The 22,218-nt window shown below is 49.6% G+C and overlaps 1 protein-coding gene across 2 annotated transcripts; it reads right to left on the reverse strand.

Annotated features, from left to right (window-relative positions):
• Positions 1-1,489: 1,489 nt before the first annotated feature.
• On the reverse strand, positions 1,490-22,136 carry HSDL1 (hydroxysteroid dehydrogenase like 1). 2 transcript variants are annotated; one of them, XM_060650011.3, is made up of 6 exons: positions 22,003-22,136; positions 13,782-13,856; positions 10,742-10,967; positions 9,743-10,188; positions 9,310-9,537; positions 1,490-3,680 (listed from the first exon to the last, which is right to left on the reverse strand). In XM_060650011.3, exons 3-6 carry the CDS (start codon positions 10,959-10,961, stop codon positions 3,582-3,584), a joined length of 993 nt encoding a protein of 330 aa, XP_060505994.1. In that variant the 5' UTR covers positions 10,962-10,967; positions 13,782-13,856; positions 22,003-22,136; the 3' UTR covers positions 1,490-3,581. The 2 variants fall into 2 exon arrangements, with proteins under 2 accessions (XP_060505994.1, XP_060505995.1); XM_060650012.3 differs by lacking the exon at positions 13,782-13,856 and having other exon boundaries at positions 22,003-22,133.
• Between the last annotated feature and the right edge of the window lie 82 nt (positions 22,137-22,218).

Consider the following 22,218-nt stretch of genomic DNA (forward strand, 5'->3'; position numbering starts at 1 on the left):
CCTCTCTGCCCCTCCCCCCACCCATGCATCTGCACACTCTCGAATTAAATAAACTTGAAACCAAAAACTTCAGTGCTCTACGGTGGGGTGAATTTGTCTCAGCCAAGGTTCTTTTTTAACAGGCCTTTAAGTCACTGTGCCACTGAACACACGACCCAACTAGGGGTAGGCTAGTGAACTGAAAACATCCTTGTCATGTGACGGTCAAGCCCCAAAGCAGGCAAGAGGACAATGCTGCCCGCTTCTGAGAACCCTACAAACTGAAGGGGGCTGGGGCACAAGACAGGTGTTTTAGAAATCTACTAAGAAAGGATGAGAGCCCTAGGCTCCTTGTCTAGCCATTTCCCACCACTCCAGGTTCTAAAATAACTTCATGTTTTACGTGTAGGATAAAGAATTTGCAAATTCCATGGGAAGGTAAATCTTTATTCAGACTAAATGCTATTTTAAAGAGTAACAGCCAAGCCAGTCCTGAGACAGAGGCACAGACAGACTGGACTTGGTTTAGGAGGGCCCACGATATCAAGATTGAGGATACCACCTAACCCTCTGGTTCCCAAATGTGACAAGATTTTAAGTAACTGAGATTAAAACAGAACAAGACTCCTCAAAAGAACTGTCTCTCCTGGGGCGCCTGGGTGGCTCAGTTGGTTGGGTGTCCGACTTTGGCTCAGGTCATGATCTCACGGTTCATGAATTCGAACCCCGCCCCCCCCCCCCCCCCATCCAGCTCTGTGCTGACAGCTCAGAGCCTAGAGCCCACTTCGGATTCTGTGTCTCCCTCTCTGTCTGTTCCTCCCCCGCTTGCACTCTGTCTCTCTCAAAAATAAATAAAGATTAAAAACATTTAAAAAAACAAACAAAACAGAACTGTCTCTCCTTGCTGTCTCCTTTTCTTTCTGCTCCTTTTTTTTTTTTTTTTAGAAGTTCATTTATTTTTTTTTTATTTTTTTAACGTTTGTTTATTTTCGAGACAGAGAGAGACAGAGCATGAACAGGGGAGGGTCAGAGAGAGGGAGACACAGAATCCGAAACAGGCTCCAGGTTCCGAGCTGTCAGCACAGAGCCCGACGCGGGGCTCGAACTCACGGACCGTGAGATCGTGACCTGAGCCGAAGTCGGCCGCTCAACCGACTGAGCCACCCAGTTTCCGCTCCTTCTTGAACCCACTAGAATCTATCTTTCATCCAGACAAAATGGCTCGGGGCAAAACCAGTAGTGATCTCCATGTCGCCAAAGTCAATGATCAAAACCTAGCTCCATCTACTCAACCTATCAGGAGAATGAGAGCAAAACATCAACTTACTCGTTTTGAAAGACTTAACAGACACGTGGTTATGGACCATTTTCTTGCTGAATTAGCAGCTTTTAATGAATTACTACCACAGGTGTTCACAGATTCAATTATTTTTCGGTAATTTTAAGGGAATTGTTCCTATGGGGGAAAAAAATCTTTCATTCCAAATACAGTTACTCAGAGCAAAACCTCTTCCAATGGAAGGTGAAGCAACAGTTTTTATTGTTAAATTTTCAGTTCACAGATTATTTCAAAGGTTCTTAAGTTCCCACATTCTTCCTAAGAAATCCCATCCGCAGTGGGCCCAATTCTGATTCTCAAATGAGCTCTGGGAAAATGTATTTTATCGAAGAAGAAACCTAAGGAACATTCTTCATTCTGATCTTTCACAAGCTTTGCAGCAGCTTTCTTACAAACGTCCTGCCAAGTAGAGAATTTTACAACATCACGGACATGATTTACTTGTTCTCATCACATAACGGCGACTCGATACCTCACCACATAACAGCTTAGATATAAATGGGGTGTTTTTACATCAAGCTGCTGCTTCTTACTACATGTCAATGGAAACTTCAGGTCAATGTGGCATGAAAGCAAACTCTGTTCTAGTCTTAATGACCGTATGTTAACTGCTGGGGAGGGAAAATGCCAACTGTGACGAAGGCATCCATGCTAACTCCCTCAACGTGCTCAGTGCCGCGTGATCCCGCTACTAAGTTTTCACGTGTGAAGGTCTTCCTCTTGTGTAATGAAGGCCTGGTCTGTCAGTGGAAGAGCTTCTGAACTCAATCACTGATCTTCTGAGTCCGTGTCAGATCTGGAAATACTGAGGCAACAGCACTGGCGAAATCGTGGGTAAGACATCGAAGCGTGCTCTGGCCTGACTCATAATGGAGTACCATCTCAGGAGAAAACAATTCCGTACAAGTCCTGATTTCAACCCATTTACTAGTTTCTGCATCAGCGTCCCAATCACAGACCCCCAATTCTTAACTGGCACGTACCGTCACGTCCACGTGGCGATCTACGGTTGCCAAAGCACTCGAGAGCGGTCCTCAGAAACGTCTGGCTTTGTAAGATCCGAGCCAAAAACATTTATTTCACGGTAGGTTTCAGCGCCAACTCCTATCGTGGGGGGTTGTGCCTAACGATCATTCACATCAGTGAGAGCGTTCACTATAACGTGTAAACTCATTACACGAACCAAGAACAAGCTTCTAATACATACATCATTATCACACACATAATTTGACCACGTTTTAACGACAATGCCATAAGTACTTGACGTTTACTCCAATGATGCCACTGTAAGAGAATATTACATAGAAAAGGATATGAAAACCAGATATAAGCTCTAAAGGGCTAAACTTCCGTTATAAAATGGGGCAGAGGCTGAGAAATCACTACTTATCCACAGCAATTACAAATCAAGAGATGACAGAGGGTCAACCGTTATAGGTCCAAATCTAGTAATGAATTAATTTCACAGTAGATTAAAAAAAAAAAAAGCAACAACAGAATGTATGATATTATACACGGCAAACCTATAGCACAAAATTGGGTGGGCTTATTTAGTACGAAGAGAAGTAATCTAGAATTATAATACCCCGTAAGGTTCCACGTGAGGCCATCTTAACAAGACGTATTTTCCAAAGTAACTGAACCATAAATCAAGTTGTCTGGATGTACACAGCACACATACGCACATGGCCTCTAGTGAAATGCCGCCTGAAGTGGAGCGTTTTCACACACAAACAGAGCTATACAATATGATACAGGGTCCTACTGCTAATTACACCAGCAATCTTACAAAATCACACCTTTCGATAGTCTTTCCTGATGAACATTTGAAAATCAATACTATAATTCATCTACTGAAATAGATAATTTCCCTTAAAAAAAAAAAAAAAAACACTCGAAACGACGAGACCTGACAAGTCATATTATATTTCACTATCGAGATTGCTGCAGCTCATAGAACAACATAAATCGCATGGCTTTTGGACAGCTTAGAGGAAAAAAAAAAAGCATCAAAATTTAGGTTCCCCCAACCAGTTCTCGTGCCTCAGTCGTTGTTTACTTCTGTACCATCCGTGTGATGTGGCCCTTGAGGTTTCTCCGCAGCATTCTCTGAAAGTATTACGTATGCTTTGCAGACGATGAGTCAACAGTATGCTAAATACTCAGTAATAAAAGAAAACACAGAAGGTAAATGTGTTCTTCCAAACGTCAGAATACTGCAGGCTCCCGCGAGCTGGCAAAAGTTCCCAACCTTCACGCGGCTTCACGCTTTGCTGGATAAGGCCTCCTTACGCAAAGAGCGATTGAGAACATTTGCTCCCCACACCCAGAGCCATTCAGGCATATACTGTGCAAAAAGGAACTAAAAATAAAAGACAAAAAGGTTATAAGGTTAGAATGCAAAGCACAGACACTTCAATGTCAGTATATGACTTAATGCAACAAATACCACCAATCAAATACGAAAAAAAGAAAAAGCCCTTAGGTGCTCTTGTACCAAACGCCTAGTTTTGTATACGAACCTGTGCTAGACTCCATGGGAATGTAAGTACGCTCACCACCCACCAACCCCCCGACCCCCGCCAATGAGGCTGGACAGACGTACATGCAGGAAGGAGTATGAGTCCATCTTTACTTAACATGAGATGAGTAGGGTGGTCATTCGGTTGAGAAGGACAAGACCACTCCAGGAACGAAAGGCAGTTGAAACGGATAAATGCATCGGTGACTAGTACCGTGTGGGAAAAGGTTCGAGGGGCAGGATGGGGCGAAATTCAACAAGAGAACTGAGTCAAAAACACCGGGACCGTGGGACAGACCTGAGCCGTGAGGACGACGGCCTGGGCACTCCGGGGGAGAATCCTACCGATGCCGCCCTGTCCCGGGGACTCCCACCCCCGTCATTTTGCCACCCAAGGGGATATAACGCGATGTCCAGAAACATTCCTGGTTGTCACAACTGGGGTGCCGGTGCTACTGGCATCCAGTGGGTAGAGGCCAGGGATGCCCAGGCCAGCCCCACAACAAGGGATTATCCAACGCCGAACGCCACCCGTGCCAAGGTGGACAAAAACCCCGCGCTACGCTGACAAGTTCGTCCAGGACTGCGCTGAACGGAAGTTCTACTAGTACGGTAGGGAAGGAGATGAATGGGAGGCCTGGCTGGCTTGGCTGGTAGAGCACAGGACACTTGGCCTCTGAAGAAGGGAAAAGAAAAGGAAAAGGAAGACAGAGAGAGGAGCAGACGGCTGGCAAGTGCTAAAATTCTAGCCTTGAACAGAACGAAAATAACAGAGGTCACCCCAGACCCAGGGTACCGTACAACCGTGGGGAGGCCACAATGAACAGGAGGGGGGTCCAGTATCATGACCTGTGGGATGACAGTCGTGGAGCCACGGATGTCCACTGCAGGTTCCAGAGAAGCACCAGCCCACCGCCTCACAGACGGGAGCCCAGTATCCGGCCAGGAGCCACGGGAAACTTTCTGGGGACGCAACTAAGGTCTCTCTGGACCTCTGTGCAAAGCAGGATTTTGTGGGGAAAATACCTGGATCCTCTTCCCAGGAGCTGCTGCTCTAAAGCAAAAGGTTCTAAATCCAAGGAGATCCAGGAAGTCGGCTCCAGGAAGTCCAAGAGGATGCCGGGAGTAGGGACGCACTCAAACACACAGGAGCCTGGGACAGGAGCCAAAACTGGAGCCCCTCTTCCAAGTACAGCAGTGCCCCTGCCGTCCCGGGTTTGCTTTCCATGGTTTCAGTTATCCACGGTCAAGGTCAAGGTCAAGTGTGGTCCAGAAGCAGACGATCTCCTGACTTTTCACCCAGTTAACAGCAGCCTAATGCTACGTCATTCACCTCACTCCCTCTCATCACAGAGGCACACAACAACAACAAGAAGGCTGCGAACCGAACAGCAAGGTATTTTCGGAGAGACCGCGTTTGTACGTCATCACGAGAAGGGCGAGTGCAGGACAGTAAGGTATTTTGAGAGACAGAGAGAGACACCAGGGTCACATAACTTTTATTACAGTGTTGTTATAACTGTTCTATTTCATCACTATTGTTGTGAATCTCTTACTGTGCCTAATTTACCAATTAAATTTTATCGTAAGTACGGACATACAGGAAAAGACATGGTCTCTACAGGGCTCGGCACCATCTCTGGCTTCAGGCCCCCTCTGGCAAGGGTGGACTACGATGCGTTTTTGCAGTATGTATCCAGTGAAGGAGGGATGACCACCTAAGAATCTTCGTTTTTAATTTCCACCCCTGACCACTGTCTACCGCAAGGGGACCAGCATCGGGGTGCACTGTGCCACCGTCCTGACGTGCTGCGCGTGGAGACGTCACCGGCACACCATCTCCAACTTATCCGAGTGGGGTCCTAGCACCCTGGGTAGCAGCGTGGAAAGAGCTACTAGAAGAGGAAAGAACTTCATCCCCCGTGTACTGGCAGATTAGAAACTAAAGGGGCGACCCACCTACTTGTTTACAGGGGGAGTGAGTGTGAGTGTGTCTGGGGGGCGGCGGGGAAGGAGGGAAGGGAGGGTTGGGTCTCGGGCTCTGGAAGGCTCTGTGCATGTTCAGACCCTGACCCACCGTCTAGGTCAAGGAAAGGAGCTGCTTTTCTCCTGGGACAAAAGCCAACAGTAACTGATCCGGACGCAGTGTAGTCCCCGCAGGGACTGCTGTTCAGTAAGACGTGGGGACCCGGAGCCAGAGGAGAAACTCAATAGCAAACGGGCGTGTTCGGCTGGTTGCAAATCTGCATCAGCAATGAAAATGCCGATGCCGTGTTCCTCAGAGACCGGCGCGGGTGGGGCCTGGGTAAGAACTGGGAAGAGCCGAGATGGAAAAGAGCCCAAAGAACCTGGGCTGGACCCTCGCACCAGAGTTATCCCAAAGGAAGAAACACAGCAGCACCGAAGCCGTGTGGTGCGCAGTCCCCTTCCCAGCCGGCAACCGGCACGGGAACTTGGGCTGGGCAAGGGGGGCCGTGACCTCTGACACGGCTGCCGGCCTGCCTCCCCTGGCCCCTCACCACATCTCGAGACGCAATTCCAGGGCCTCCTCACCGTCCCCCAGCTCCCCTCTCCTCTAAACGCCACGTCTGCTTTTTCCAATAGCCACAGACACACGGCACGCGTGAACAAATACGCCCACCGTGGGGAGAAATTCCGAGCAGAGAGAGCCCAGATGCCCCACCCCGCCTGCCGGTCCCCGTGGCTCGGTCAGCGGACCACCAGGAGCACAGCCCCCGGGCCCCTAAGCAAGACCCTTCCTGGTCAACTTGTGGACTTAATGGCTTTTCCAGCCTAACACATACCAGAGTGTCTCTGGCCTTCACGGCAAGACCCACAGACAGAAAGCTATCAGCTTTTCCGTCGGCCTCGCTCTGTGCTCCGAAGCGGACAATACCGCCTGGTGCCGCGTCTGCGATGAGAAGTGCTCCCGAATCGACGCTGAACACTAGTTAGCGATTAAAGGAAAGGCACCGGACTCCTTTCTAGCTGTTTTAAGTCCAAATCGTTTTTTTTCTATTTTTTTGCTCGCCAATCATTAAGACAACCAGCGTAACGCAGGGAAGAGGCAATCGTTCGACTCCATGGACGGCAAGAACGCAGAAAAGGTGCGGCCGCGAGCGAACGCGGCTCCTGTGTCGGACGGTGTTCTGCGGACACCCGCGAGGGCTGGGGCCCGGGGAAGGAGTGAGGACACCTCCCCCCGCCGCCCCCCCCCCCCCCAACCTCTGTGCAAGCGCATCAGAAAGAGCCTTTTTTATACACTTGGCAGCCATCGCTGAATACACTGCATTCTCAGTAAAGGGTGGTGAAATTACTCCAGAGGCTGTCCCGGGAGCGGGTCCCACAAGGGTCACTCACCCGCACGCGGCACCCTCCCCACCCCCCACACCCCCCTCCAAACCTCCTCACTCTCCAAGCCCCCTGCCTCACAGGAACCACCAGACAGCAGCCCCTCCTCGCCTCCACGGCCTCCTCGCCTTCCTCACTGTCCCCAGGCCCACGTCACCTCCCCTCCACTGCGCTCTCGGTCCTGCCCTCGCTTCCGGCACCACGCCTTCTCTCCCATCTGTAGGCCACTCTTCTCCACACAGCCCTTCCCCCCAGCACTCACGAACAGCCACGTCTCTGCTGCCATAAACGGACTGACAAATACACCTCCCTCCTCGGGCCCAATCCACCTGCCGCCGCATCTGTGGAGCGTGCGTTTTCCGTGTCCCTCCCCGCCGCTCACGGCAACCCACGGCTCTCAGAAAGATCCCGAAACTGCCTTCATCGACTTCATCAAGGATTTCCAAGATTCTAAACCCAACACGGTGTATCTACTCTTGCTCCATTCGAAATGTGGAAAACTAACCGCGACAAACAGCACAGGTAACGTTTCATACGGTTGGTACGTGGGGCACATCAAACCTCACCCAGTCAATTCCTCAGGCACTAAAAATTGACAGAGGAAGGAAATCTTAACAAAATTTGATCTTTGCGACCCGAGAAAACCGTATTCGGAAGAGATGATGATCAGAAAGAAAAAATCACAGCATCTAAAGCTATCCGAGAATCCGACTATGGACAAAACAGTGATTAACGATCAAATCTTTGTTGTAAAATTGAAAACAAAAAAAGTGGGGCACCTGGGTGGCTTAGCTGGATAAGTGTCCAACTCTTGATTTTGGCTCAGGTCATGATCTCTCTGTCATGAGACTGAGCCCCACGTCGGGCTTCGCACTGAGCATGGAGTCTGCTTAAGATTCCCTCTACCCCTGCCCCTCCCTGCTCACGTGTGCACACTCGCTCGTGCTCTCCCTTTCTCTCAAAAAAAATAAAAGAATTTTTAAAAGAAGAAAAAAGTGATAATGCTGAAAATAATTTGAGTAAAATAGAAACGAAAACAGACAAACATGTAAAGTTTTAACAGCTCTGTACAAAAAGCTACTCTAGGAATTAACAGATTTTCTGGGCAGAAAAATATACATTCTCAAGAAGAGTTCATCAACGTGAACTAATTATCATTAAAATGTGGGTGTTTTATAAATGCAGTCAAAACATCTGCCACGGCTAAGCCCCATCCCGTCCTTGATAGGTCTTCATTTTTCACATAACTTCAACGTTCGCTGGCCTCGAAAACTACTGTTTTGCCTTTCTCTGCTTTTCTCCAGGAATGAAGGGCCTGGAAACAACCACGTAAGTAAAACTCCTTTTTATTCAAGAAACTTTTCGCCAAATCTTTTGATAAAAGTAAAAATTGTTGATTTACTTACCTAAGAATTTGGTGATGACAAATTTAACGATCTTTATGCACAGTCTCAAAAATATTTGCTTGGCAACCAAGAAACTACATATCAAAGAGCAACCATTCTAAACTAGGGCGCGCCTACCAATTCCGCCACGAGTCTGCTCTAACAAATCACGAGCTCTCTACCGAATACTTGGAACCAAATTTTCAAATATCCAAGTTACTCCTTCAACTACCAAAGACCCACACCTCTGTCACGCCTAAACAGGAAACTCAACAGTAGAGTCTATGCTTCTTGAACAAATGAGTTCCAGAATACGCTGGGGCATTAGCTGGCTCGATGGTTATGTGAGATACAGACCGACCTTGGTTTCGTGTTCGTGGGTTACGCTGCTGATTTAGAGGCACCCTCTGAATCATTACTAGAATCTGTTTTACTTTGAAATCCCCACGTAAATACTTAGTATTTTTACACTGCTACCATCTACCTATATGAAAGCAGCGTATCTCATCTCTTAGGGATCACACAGATGAAACTATTCGATGTTCTTGATAAAATAATAACTTCACAAAAGGGAATTTAGTGACTTAACCAGAACCACTAAGAGTGTCAGGTTTAAGAATCAGAATTTGCAATTCTCACGTTTCCGCGGTAGGCCTCAATCAGATTGCCACGTATCATTTAGAAAGGTTCAGGATGCATTAACCTAATTACAAGAGCCGAGTGCATACTGTTACCTGGATAGAATGGGACCAGTATCCTGTGGTCCTTTTCGAAATGCCAAGGGTAGAAACAGCATGGTGTGCGTATACTTTTGGCGAAGGCACCAACCACGGGCACTTGTGCAGAAAGCTGCCGGGTGCGGTCATGTTGGTAGCCACGTAGAACGGGATTAGACTCTGTACGAAGATTCCTTTAGAAGCATACTCGTACTGCAGTGCTCTGCTGAAGTGGTCTAAATAAGCCTGTTAAAACGGAGCAGGGGTCAAGACTTAATTTGGGGGGAAGGCGGAAGAAAATTCAGGAGAGAAAAAAGGCTTGCTGATTACCATTTCAGGAAAAAATACAGTCAATGCGAGCTGCTGACAAAGAGCTCAGCAAACCGGACCAAACCACGTAATAAAGGTCCTATTGCCTTCTGATGCCATTTTCCAATCGGGAAGACATTACCTTAGAAGCAGAAAACGCAGCCAGCTGGGGAGTAGGCTTGCAGCAGGAGCCAGAAGAGATGGTGACAACAGCACCCTTCTTCCTCTCCACCATTCCTGGTAACACTATGTGGACCATCAAACTGGCCGCGGCAATGTTTACGTTTATGATATCCCAGAGTTTGTCCTCGGAGACCTGAGTAAAATACTGGGGGTAGGGATAAAACACGCCCACGTTATTCACCAAGATGCCGATGTCTCTGTCCTTCAAGGCTTCTCGAATCGGGTCGTAGATCTCCCGGCCGCTGCTGAAGTCCGCCACTATGATATCGGTCTCCACATTGTAGGTGTCAGCGATGTCTTTAGCCAGCATCTGCAACTTGTCTTGGTTGCGACTAATCAGGATGATATTGAGACCACGGCTTGCTAACTCTTCTGCATAGGCTCTCCCGATCCCGTCCGTGGCACCTGCGACCCAAGTCACAGCACGTGAGCACGATCGTCTCGGGTGCAACCTTCACAGGGAACCTTAAATACCCCATTTCCGGGGTTAAGCAGAGAAGGGTTCACACTGGAAATAAACCCCAGAAGGGCGATTTCACGTCCACCGAGCTGATTGTGAAACACGGCAGAGAATGGTTTTCAAGCTTATATCTGGCTTGAACGAGTGCTGGGAGGTACTTTCCTGGGAAACTGATAAATGAAAATGAAATTTAACTTAAGGGAAGCATTTCTGAAAGTGGTGACGGTTTCTAAGGACAATTTCAGAACAGAGCCAAAGGAAAAGCAAGAGGTAGGAAGGTGGGCTGGGGCAGGACCGGGCACAGGAGAGCAGAAGGAGAGGCAGACGTCACAGGACGATCCTTCCGAGAGGAGGGCAGTAAGAAAATGTGAACGTGATCACAACGGAACTATGTTCCCGTGAAAACTTCCCACAGAATTCAGTAACTCCTCGAGCGAGGCATCCGACTTAAAACACACACAGAAAAGCTTATACTGTTACCATTAGAACGTTTCTTACCACTCACGACTGCCCATCTTCCGTACTGCTTGATCAGATCTGCTCTGCTCACCAGGCGTGGGATGAAATGCAGTCTGATCAGGCTGTAAAAGTCACAGACGACGGTGATGCTTTTCCGGGCTGTATACCAGGCACCAACCAAGGCCAGAGCTTCCATGTAGCAATTGCAGGACCTGGCGATCTCCCGATACAAGAGGTAGAAGCTGTCAACGGCAGCCATGGCAGCCTGCGGGGGAGGGGGGGAGAGAGGCGTGCTTTGCTTAGTTAAGTTAAAGGAACACACGGAGTCTGAATGAAGACAGACGTCTAAGGACGTCAGAGCTTGACAATTATGCATTCAACTAACAGTAATGTCTCAAACGCATGTAACCCGTGGATCCAATCCATTTATAATCTCATTAACATCTGCAGCTCATAAAGTCCTTTTCTTCTTAAGAGATTAGTCAACATAACTACCAAGAGCTATCAAATTCCTACAAAAATTCAGGCACTGTGCTACATGTTGTGGATACAGAGATAAACACAATATGCTCTGCGCCCTAAAAAAGCTCCTCGCCCAGCACAGTGACAGACAGACTTTTAATTCATGTAACAGCTGAGAGGTGTGTTTACTTCCCTGCTTTCTTCAAATCGAGCCAGTGCAGAGGCCCACCACCCACGCCGAGACAGAGTAGAAGAAACAGAGGCAGTATTAAGACACTGCCTTGGCCAAAAAGAGCTTACAATCCATTTGAGACAAAACTAAGCTGTAATACGCGTTCACGTAAATGATATTGTGAATAAATATACAAAACATAAATTTTTATAAAACAGGTACTCCCCACACCCGAGAAACTGGTTTTCTTTTTTGTTTTTTAAATTTCTTTTTTAACATTTATTTTTGAGAGACAGAGGAACAGAGCACGAGTGGGAGAGGGGCAGAGAGAGAAAGGGAAACACAGAATCCAAAGCACAGCTGTCAGCACAGAGCCCGACGCGGGGCTTGAGGTCACAACGCGAGCCGAAGTCGGACGCTTAACCAACTGAGCCACCCAGGCGCCCCAGAACTGGTTTTCTTAAGTGACAACAGAGCAGGACGCCTCTGTCTTACTGAGGTCACCGGGGCACCAATACCTTTGCCCTGCTCCCTACGGCCGAACAAAGAGTCCAACACAACTCGCTCTTGTAAGTACCCACGCAGCAAGCATTTACAAAGCCCTTACTATGTTCCAGGTACCATGACACATGCTACGGATTCACAAAGGAGTTAATTAATTGTACCCAAGAAAAGAGAAGGCCATTTAACAAAACAATTCTTTCGTTCTTTCTTTAATTTTTTTAATGTTTCCTTTTGAGAGAGAGAGACAGAGCATGAGTGAGGAAGGGGCAGAGAGAGAGGGAGACACAGAATCCGAAGCAGGCTCCTGGCTCCGAGCTGTCAGCACAGAGCCAGACGTGGGGCTCAAACTCACGAACCGTGAGATCGTGGCATGAGCTGAAGTCAGAGGTCTGAGCTCTGTCAGGGTGACAGAGCTACCCAGGCGCCCCTAAAGAACAATTCTAAATTCCATATGAACTGGTCTGTGTGTGCCCGTGATGAGAAATGACCCTGCCGAGACAGACAAAAGTCAGGCACTACCAAGGCTGATGAACTTGGTCCTAGACCAGGCTTGGAGACCGCTGATGCCAGATCCAACCGTGTGCTGTCTGCAACGGACAAGATATCAAAGAGATCACAAGAGACTGCAATTAAATTAACAGGAACTCATACGCACAAACACAAGGACATAGCATTTATTACATAAAAGACAAATGACTTTAATCCAAAATATACTGAACATTTCTGGGAATGGGCCCTCTTTAGAAGTCCCATTAAAATAGGAAAAAAAAAGATTCCTGAAACTAAGAAAATCCCCCCAAAAAAGCATCAAAAATAGGTATAAGCTTAAGGAGGAACGAGTGAATTCCCTCCCACTCCACTGCAATGTAATCTGAGCTCAGTCAAGTTCTGCAGAGTGAAAATGAGCGACGCAGGAGAAAACCAATTAGCCACGGCAACAGCACACATTATAGGAGTGACAGCATACTGTGATAAAAGGCACACAAAATAACAGAAAGCCTGCTGAATATAGATAGGTACGTGTTGAATACATATAAACTGATACAGATGCAAATGTATAATCAGAACTACAAACCAACAAAGTCACAAAGAAATAGGAGAGAAAACTGAGGAGATGATTGGGCAGTGGGGTTCCCAAATGCCCCACCACACGGATGGTCTCTCGAGCAGTGAGCTGTGCACAGCCACCAGATCACTAACCTCGGCTCCCAGGGTCCCTGCTCAGCATCTCACTACACAGCCCAGTCCCGGCTGAGGCAGGTGGCTGACGGGACACGCCCCTGACCTGATGTGCTACCAAGGTGCTCACGATGGCCGCGACCGCTCAAGAGTGCACGATTCTAACCAAGCGACCCAACCAGTCATTTCTTCCAAGAACGTACAGACGAGATACCACGTTACACCGTCATCTGTGGAAGTTCCTGGCATAATTTTTTAACAGTGTACAAGTGCCTTCTTTCCTAACTAACCAAATGCTAACCCACAAGGAAAACAAACGCAAAAGTAAGACTTGTATATACTACTACTTTTCCATCAAAATGCAATAAAATTAGGAATAACAAAACTACAACAAAAAAATCCAGATTCTTAGGATATTACATCTCTCCTCCCAATACAGGTGGGTGTATATGTAAGATACTAAAACAATGTGAAAATTTAAATCTTATGGTTCAAGATCTAGGGGGTTATCACCAAAGCAATAGTTGGATGGAACTAACTGCACGGAGGGCACGTAGGAGGTTCCAGCTAGAGAGGAGAAGGGCAAGTGTGATGCATCGAATGGCCTCGTACTAATGGGAAGCCAGGTAAAGGGGACGTCCTCCTGCCTCAAACTCAGACATAATTTTCTCCAAGAATTTGAACATTTGTGAAGAAAAGCTCTAGCTACAGGTGTCTGACCACAAAGGAGACTCACAACTTTCTGCCGAGGCCATTACCTACCTTGGTGTCCTCTCACCTCCCAGCTGCCAGCTCTGGCTCTTCAGGAATATTCCGCTCTGCCCCCTTAAGGCCGACCTGTGAACAAAAACTAACGTGAAACAAAGTGCTTCCTTCTGCCCTCACAGCTCAGCTGGGAAAACTTTATATAAACCTAAGATCAAGGTGTTTAAAAAGTAAGAAAACACGTGAATTCCTCGGCCATGAGTCCCGGTGCAGGCAGCAAAGCATTTCCTCACCCCGGAGGACGGCAGACACTCACCTGTCCGCGGAGACGCCCTGCTGGGACGTCCCCGCCGCCCCCGGACCTTGTGTCCTAAGGAACATTTCGCAAAGTGGAAATAAACCAGCTCTGCGAGCCGGGAAACACGGCACTCTGCAGAGACGCCGGGAGCTCAGGACACAGCCAGGGAGCAGGCGGGTCCGGGAGGGTGAGGGGACTGGCCATCCTGCCTCCGTGGTTTCCGCCTGGCCTTCCTGGGGCCCCCAACTGTCCCCTCCCCACAATCCACCTTCCTCCGGGCCACCTGTGCAGGCCCGGCCCCTCGAGTCCACGTTCCTGGAGACTCAGGCTGCCCACCTGCACCCAGGCACGCGGCACCCGTGTGGCTGTGGCGGAGATGGCGGGAGGAAGTGGCCTGCGGCATGTGGAGCAGCCCCTTCTGGCCTGGGAGCGGGGCAGGTGCTTCAAGAGCGAGCAGAGCAAAGCGACCTCTGCGACACCTTTCCCCTCCTTGCGCCCTGGACATGGTCCCAAACCATTTTGTTTTTGAAGACCCCCCTGCAGGCTGAATTCCTCCAGGGCTGAGAGCAAACCTTATTCCTCTCTGTTCTTCCAGCACCTTCCACAGCTGTGGCCCACAGCAGGAGCTCAGCAGCCGGCTGCTACATTAAGCCGCGCTACCCGGTCTCCAGCTCACCTCTCAGCCTCCACGCTTTCTTGTGCCTCCGCGCGGGAGGGGACCACCACGCAAACTTCCCCAACCCTCTGCAGAGACACTCCGTGTGCAAAACCCACCAAGGACCTCCTGCTCAGGGGCAGCAGAAAGACGCAGCAACTCCAGAGGCGAAGTGGCAGCAGCAGCTTCCAGGGCCTTGGACCCGGCACGGTCTGGCTTCCCGGCTCTACCATCAGACTCCCCTCGGCCGTCCTACCAGGCGGCTACCGTGACGGAATTTCACATCACAGTTAAACGTGCACTGTCTTTGCTACATTTTTTTTTAAATCACAGAGAATCAGAGGGCTGACACGTTCTAGGCCTGGTCTACAGCCTTGAGGGACAGAAGTGCAATGTCATCGTTCTCCAGATCCAGCTCAACGTGGATAGAGCTAACTCACACCCACCAAACTCACAGAAGAGCGACAAATTCAAATACCGATTTATTTGTGAATAATAAACAATACCTCCCAAAAGTCTAAACACGCATAGTCACTGGTCTGTAGGCAAGTCTATCAGAAAACCAAACTACTCGAACAGCAATGATCACCTAAGCGTCAAACACTGACGAGCCTTCACAGTTAAGCCCCTGCCGCCCCTGCGTACAAGGGATTCACCGAAAGATAAAACAGAGCGATCCGGTGCAATGTGACGAGGGCCCTGCTGAAGAGGGTAGAAGGCCCTCCTGGGCGGAGAGAAGGAGGCAAGGGCACGGCACTGCAAGAGGTCCAGCCTGCCAGGAAATGGTGACAAGTTCTCCAGGCCTACAGCACAGGATGTCCACCAAGGGGTGGAAAGGGGGCTGGGGAGGGAAGGCTGGATTGTGAAAGGCCCTCGTGCCAAACAGAAGCGTGTGGACTTACTAAGCTCCTTATGGCAAAGTGGGGGACTGATCGGTTTTGTTGTGAAAGGCGGCTGGCAGCAGAGGGGGGCGGCTGTGGTGATGCAGGCAGGAGGTGTGGGGCCCTGAGCCCTGGTCCTTCCAGATGGGGACAGGCAAGGCTGAATTACGAGCTCATGGCTTTATGACCGACTCCCGCTGCTTCTCAGACACATCACATGTTTCTACACATTCGCTCACACCCAGATGGACAATAAATGGAAAATAACAGGAGATCAGAGGTTCCTGACACCCTCTTCTCAACCTCCTCCCCCACCCTTCAGTAAGTAATACATGATGGAAAATAATGTCTTTCTAATGAAGGAAGAAATTAAGACTTCCCCCAAAGCCATTAGCTTCCAGGAAACCTCATGGAAACCCAGGTTTAAAGGAGCTTATTACACATTTAAGTCTAGAAGCCTACCAAGATATGCATGATATTGAGCTGCATTTAACTTGCTTTGAGGGTTTGACTAGTTACTTTTCCCGCAGGTAGGTATTGGCCTGAAACTTGGAAAAACCCATTTGGAAAGCAACACGAAAACGGTCAAATGATCAGCTCTACACAGTCTGCTTGTAAAAAATGTTACAGAGCTTTGTTTTCTGGCCTCTACAGAAAACTAAATCATCAGTGAACAAAATGGGAGAAAAACAGGTGAGGAAAAGTCAGAACTGTCCCCCAAACGGGAAGGGAGCAGTTCCCTATCACCTGTTAGGCATTTTCTACTTCTGCAAGGCAACAGTCCCAGGACTAATTCATCAAACACATAAAAAGTCTCTTAGGTAATCTATGAACTTTGGGCGATTATGATGTTCAGTGTAGGTTCAGCCTTGATTAAAAAAAAAAAAAAAAAAAAAGGGTGCTGGCACCTGGGAGGCTCAGTCAGTTAAACATCCGAGTCTCAATTTCAGCTCGGGGCATGATCTCACGATTCATGAGTTCCAGCCCCGCATCAGGCTCTGCGCTGACAGTGTGGTTCCTGCTTGGGATTCTCTCTCCCTCTCTCTCTCTGCCCTTCTCCTGTTTGTGCTCTGTCTCTCTCAAAAATAAATAAATAAACATTAAAAAAAAAAAAAAAAGGTACCATTCTGGTGAGTGATGTTAACAATGGGGCAGTCTCAAGGGGAGCCTGGGGGGCTCAGTCGGTTAAGCATCCGACTTTGGCTCAGGTCATGATCTTGTGGTTCATGAGTTCGAGCCCCCGCATCGGGCTCTGTGCTGACAGCTCAGAGCCTGGAGCCTGCTTCAGATCCTGTGTCTCCGTCCCTCCCCTCTCTGCCCCTCATGCTCTATTTCTCTCTCAAAAGTAAATACACACACACACACACACACACACACACACACACAAACACACACAAAACAAAAAACAACGGGGCAGTCTCTGTGTGGGTGGGAGCAGGGAGTATATGGCAATTCCTGTACCTTTCTCTCACATTTACTCTAAACCTAAAACTGCTCCCCAAAAAAGTCCTAAAACAAACCTTGTTAAAAAAAAAAAAAAAAAAAAAACCTCTAAAGGGAATATTGCAAACATAAAAGTATCATGGGAAAATTATGGTCAAAACTGCAAAGAGTAGGGTGGCTGGGTGGTTCACTCGGTCAAGCATCTAACTCTTGATCTCAGCTCAGGTTTCGATTTTAGGGTTCTGAGTTTAAGCCCCACATTGGGCTCCACTCTGGGCATGGAGCCTGCTTTAAAAAGAAAAAAAACCTGCACGGAGCAAAGTCACCTCTTCAAAGCACTGCTGTGGCCAGTAACATCCTCCTGACCCAGAGTTTAGCTGCTGCGACTTAGCAGCGAAGAGGGCAGGCAAACCTCCCACAAAAACCTCCGGGAAGGAAGAGTTCGGAGAGAGAAGTCTTGGCTGCAACACCGCCACCACCACGTCACCTAAACGAATGAGGCCCGGGGGAGCATCAGGCGGGCTGGCCACGTTTCCCAGGACAATGAAGCAAACATGACGGGGAAAGACGGCTAACTCGCCACCAAACAAAGGCAGCGTGGCGGGCTGAATAATGACCCTCGGAGACGTCCACACCCTGATCCTCAAGCCTCATGAATAGATCACCTTACGTGGCAAAGAGGACTTGGAGGATGTAATGACATTAAGGACCTCGAGGTGAGATGATCCCGGATGATCCGGGCGGGCCCACTGTGCTCACGCATGTCCTTACAGGAGGGAGGCAGGAGGTCAGAGTCAGTCGGAGACGCGATCGAGAAGCGGAGGTCAAGGAGACAGCGAGCGGGATTTAAAGACACTAGGCCGCTGGCTTTGACGACGGGGAGAGGGGTTACCTCGAGAATGCGGCACCTCAAGCACCTGCCAAAGGCAGGAAACAGATCCTCCCCAGAGCCTCCAGGAGTGACAGAGCCCTGCTGACACCCTCACGTCAGCCCAGTGAGACGGATTTCAGACCTCTGACCTCCAGAAGCATGAATGAATCTGCACTGTTTTCAACCACTGTTTGCGGTAATCTGTCACAGCAGCAATAGGAAATTAAGACGGATGGACAGATGGAAGGAAGGAGAGATAGACCATCAAGTCTAGTTTCTAGGACAGTAAAGAGACAAGTTGCAAATCCTGCACATCCCTTAAAGCACAACCTTCTAGTGTATATGCAGGATCAGGAAAAGAGCCTCCGAGATTCCTACGCTCTTCCCCTGAGAGGGGTAGACCCAAGGCAGTCCCCCCGTCCTCGTCAACAGCCGGCACTGCCCAGCTTTTCTGTAAAGCTCCAGGGCTGTGGACTTTATTTTCATTAACAGCGTTTCATAGGAATGTTACTTCTCTCATAGAGTCTGCATCTGTCTTGCTCTCTGCACTCAAATCCGGTCCGTCCTCCCAAGACCAGCTCAAGTCCCCAGTTCCATGCCAGCACTCACGGACGACACCGAGGACACGCCAGGCCTGGGATGAAGGGGAGCCCCGTGCCACTTCCTTCCCCTTCCCAGGCCACTGTACCAAGCCACCCCCCACCCCCCGCCCAGGCCCCGAGTTCCTGTCTTGCCCACGTAGCCCTTACCACACCACCCTGCGTTAACCGTTTCCTTCATCCCTTGGTTCCCCAACTAGAGCACAGACCTCCGGAGGGCAGATGTGTCTGAAAAACTAATCTTTCTATAGCTTGAAAAACTGAAAAATACACACGTTTTAAAACCCATTGTGCATAGTTCAGAGAATAACAAGACAGCCACGCGGTCACCCTCCTTCACAAATAAAACCAGTCTTAGAAGCCCCCCGCTTCTTCCCTGATCATATCCCCTTCTGCCACCCTGGGGGAAACCACTCTCCTGAATTCTGACATCACCATTCCCTTTCCCTTTAAAAAAAAAATAAAATAAAATAGTTGTACTTTTACCCCAGCAGGGATTCTGAAAGAAGGTGTTCAGTTTTGTCTGGTTTTGAACTTTATATGAAGGAATCACAGCGTGTATATTCTTTGGTGACTTTCTGCTTTCACTCAACGTTGTTCTCGAGACTCACACGTACCCCGGGAGCTGTAGGTCAGACTTTTCGCTGCTGCACACTACACACAAACACACAGCACAGACGCGCCACGGCCCGTACACCCATTCTACCGCTGATGTGCATTTGGGTTGGGCTTTTGGCTCGACAATTACGAAGAGAGCTGCCGGCAGCATTCTCGTGCGCATCCCCCGAGCACGTGCCCAAGAGTCCCTTGAAGGGGTGTGCCCGAGTCAGGCTGCTGGGGCCACAGGGCACCCGCGCACATGTTCAACCAAGCAGTGCCCAAGCGGCTTGGTCTATCTGGCCAATCCCCACGCCCGTCAGGGAGCGCCCCTCCCCAGTGGCTGGCACCGTCGGCTCCCGCCCACAGGGTGGCTGTGAAACGGGAGCTATGGTTTTAATTTACGTTTCCTGGTTACTAATAAGCTTGACTGCATCCTTTGATGCTTCTGTGCTGTTTGGGGCTCTTCACCTGTGAAGCGCCTGTTCCTGGCTTTTGCCCTTACTTCTACCGTGTTGTCTTCCTTTTCACTCTATATTCTAGACACCGCTTCTCCGTATGTTTTGTCTCTTTACGGTGCTTTTGACGAACTGAATGTCTTGATTTCAATGTAGTCAAATTTATCAATCTTTCTCCTGTATGCTTTGTGCTGTTGTTATCCTCCAATTCAGAAACCCCTCTCGGCCCCGAGACATAAACAAATCTCCCTGTATTATTTTCACAAGCATTCTATGCCACTTTGCTTTTCAGATTTACGTCTTTAATTCTCCTGCAGCTCGGTGATGGTGTGAGGCTGGGATCACACCCATCTTTAAAATTCCTCCTCAGCACCTAGCATGATGCTGCATATACAATATCTCTGTAACAAATAGATCAAATACTGCTTTGTGTTCACAGCTCGGATTTCACTCTTGAGGAGGAAAAAAAAAAAAAAACGTAAGAAGCTTCTCAACCTCTGGGTCAGCACTTTGACCAAGTTATTATTGGCGTAGCATGACTTTTTGGAATTTCCTTACTTCCTTTGCCAACTTGGAGGCTACGGCTAACCTGAATTCACGGGGAGCTCAGTGGAAAGAGCAGAACATGGGAGTCCTCGTCCAAGATCCAACGGTCCTGGGTTTTGCGTCTCCATTTGTGCAACAGGAATTAAAACAACAGTGGCACCCACTCCTAGGCATACACCTCAGACAACTTACACTCACATAGAAGCCTGTACAGCCGTATTCCCAGCAGCGCTATTCACGATAGCTACAACGTGGAAACAACCATCAACAGATGAATGGATCAACAAAATGTGGCCAATCCACATGGTGGGGTATTCGCAATAAAAAGAACGAAGTACGATGCGCCCTGCTACTCAAACCCTGACAACACTCTGCTCGGTACAAGAAGCCAGACACAAAAGGCTACAAATCATACGAATCAATCCACAAGAACTGTCGAGATAAGGCAAATCAGAGACAGAAAGTAGATGGTCAGGGCTGCCAGGGCACAGGGGCAGTGGGAATGGGGAGTGACTGCTAACGGGGTAGGATTTTTTTTTTTTTTTTCTGGGATGATGGGAATGTTCTGGAATTAAAAAGTGGTGATGGCTGGAGAGAGTGAATATGCCGCTACAAAGAACATTTTGAAATGGCTAAAACCTTAAATGGTGAATTTTCCGTAATATGAATTTTATGTCAATTTTTAATATGCACTAAAAAAAATGCTGATTTGTTGAACACCACGCTACTGGAATATTCCTGTAGTGACTAAAACCACAGACGCTGAAAATAGACTTCCTGGAGTCGGATCCTAAGAGCTGTGTCTTGGGTGAAGGTGAAATTACTTCACCTCTGGGCTTTCCTTACATCACCTGTAAACACCGACATAATAGTTTCTGCCTGAGATCACAAGAATTAAAGGGGCTCATACTTACAAAGCACTTAGCACAGTGCCTGAACTTAAGTGCTCACTAAATGTTAGCTATTAGCAGCTATAACTCGATGTGCAACGTTAGCTACGGGCTATCTGTAGTGGCCGGGGAATTAGAACCAAGAGCTGGCTCAAAGCAGAAGTGTCCCCTAAGGACTTTAGCCCTGACACCTCACTGTTTCCTCACCAACGTTAGGAGGCAGAGTTATCATCACCCCCCCAGTTTACAGATGGGGAAACTGAGGCTGAGAGAGGTTAAAGTGACATACGCAGGACCTCACGGGAATTCGAATCAAGGTCTAACAAAATCCAGAGCCCTGGCTGGCCGCCCCACTGGGAGACACCCCCCCCCCCCCGCAGGCGGGAATCTGGCTGGCATCACCGCGGGGGCTGCAGGTCTTGGGGTGGCTGGGCTGCACGATCCTCTGAACCAGGGACCAGGACCCTTCCGCTCCGGCACCTGGCGGCGCCCAGCACACCCGAGCAAACCACCGCGCTTGGGGAAGCGGTGGTGGCCTTTCTTCAGGCGCTCCCTTAATCTCAATTACTCCTAATTCAGAACAAAGACGACAACAAATCCCACTCCAAGTCCTTCAGACATGAGAATAAAGGAGCGCGCACAAAGGGGTGACTCTCGGAGCCTCGCGGGGAGCCCCGGGCTGGGGTCTGGGGGCAGAGGGGCCGAGCTGCGGTGGGTGGGGCGCGAGACCTTCGGGGTCCCTGGGGAGGGGGCGGGCCCAGAACGGGGGGGTCCCCCGGGGTGCAACGCCGGGATGGGAGTGGGGAAGGGGCGCCGCGGGGCTGAAGGAATGAGTCTGGAAGGATGGGTGCCGAGGCGGGGGTCGTAGGGAACGGAGAGACGAAGGGGTCCGAGGGTCCGGGACGCTGATGGCGCCGAGGGGCACCGGTCCCGGGGGGCGTGGCGGGGCTCACAGGGAGGCATGGGCCGAGGGGGACGAAGCGGGCTCGGGACCCGGGGCCGGGCGCGGGGGGCTGGGGGGGCGGGAGGCGACGCGGTACCTGCAGAGGCGGCGCAGTCTCCGAGTCGGTCCCGCCAGAGCCGCGAGGCCGCCGCCCCCGTCACCACCGCCACCGCCGCCCCGCTCAACGCCGCCGCAGCTGCCGCGGGCCGCGCCCCACGTGACACGCGCCCGCGCCGGGGGCGGAGCCTTTGCGGGGCCCGCCCCCGGCGTCCCTACGTGCCGGCCCACCTTACTGCGCGTGCGCGGCGGTTGC

The sequence above is a fragment of the Panthera onca genome, chromosome E2 (genome assembly GCF_046562875.1).
Source record: "Panthera onca isolate mPanOnc1 chromosome E2, mPanOnc1 haplotype 2, whole genome shotgun sequence".
Taxonomy (NCBI): Eukaryota; Metazoa; Chordata; class Mammalia; order Carnivora; family Felidae; genus Panthera; species Panthera onca.

Coding starts and splice junctions, on each gene's coding strand:
- HSDL1 (XM_060650011.3), bottom strand. CDS start 10,961: ATGGCTGCCGTTGACAGCTTCTACCTCTTGTATCGGGAGATCGCCAGG. Junction 9,538..9,742: donor CTGCGTTTTCTGCTTCTAAG/GTAATGTCTTCC, acceptor CCGTTTTAACAG/GCTTATTTAGACCACTTCAG. Junction 3,681..9,309: donor ACTGGTCCCATTCTATCCAG/GTAACAGTATGC, acceptor TTTTATTTTTAG/TTCCTTTTTGCACAGTATAT.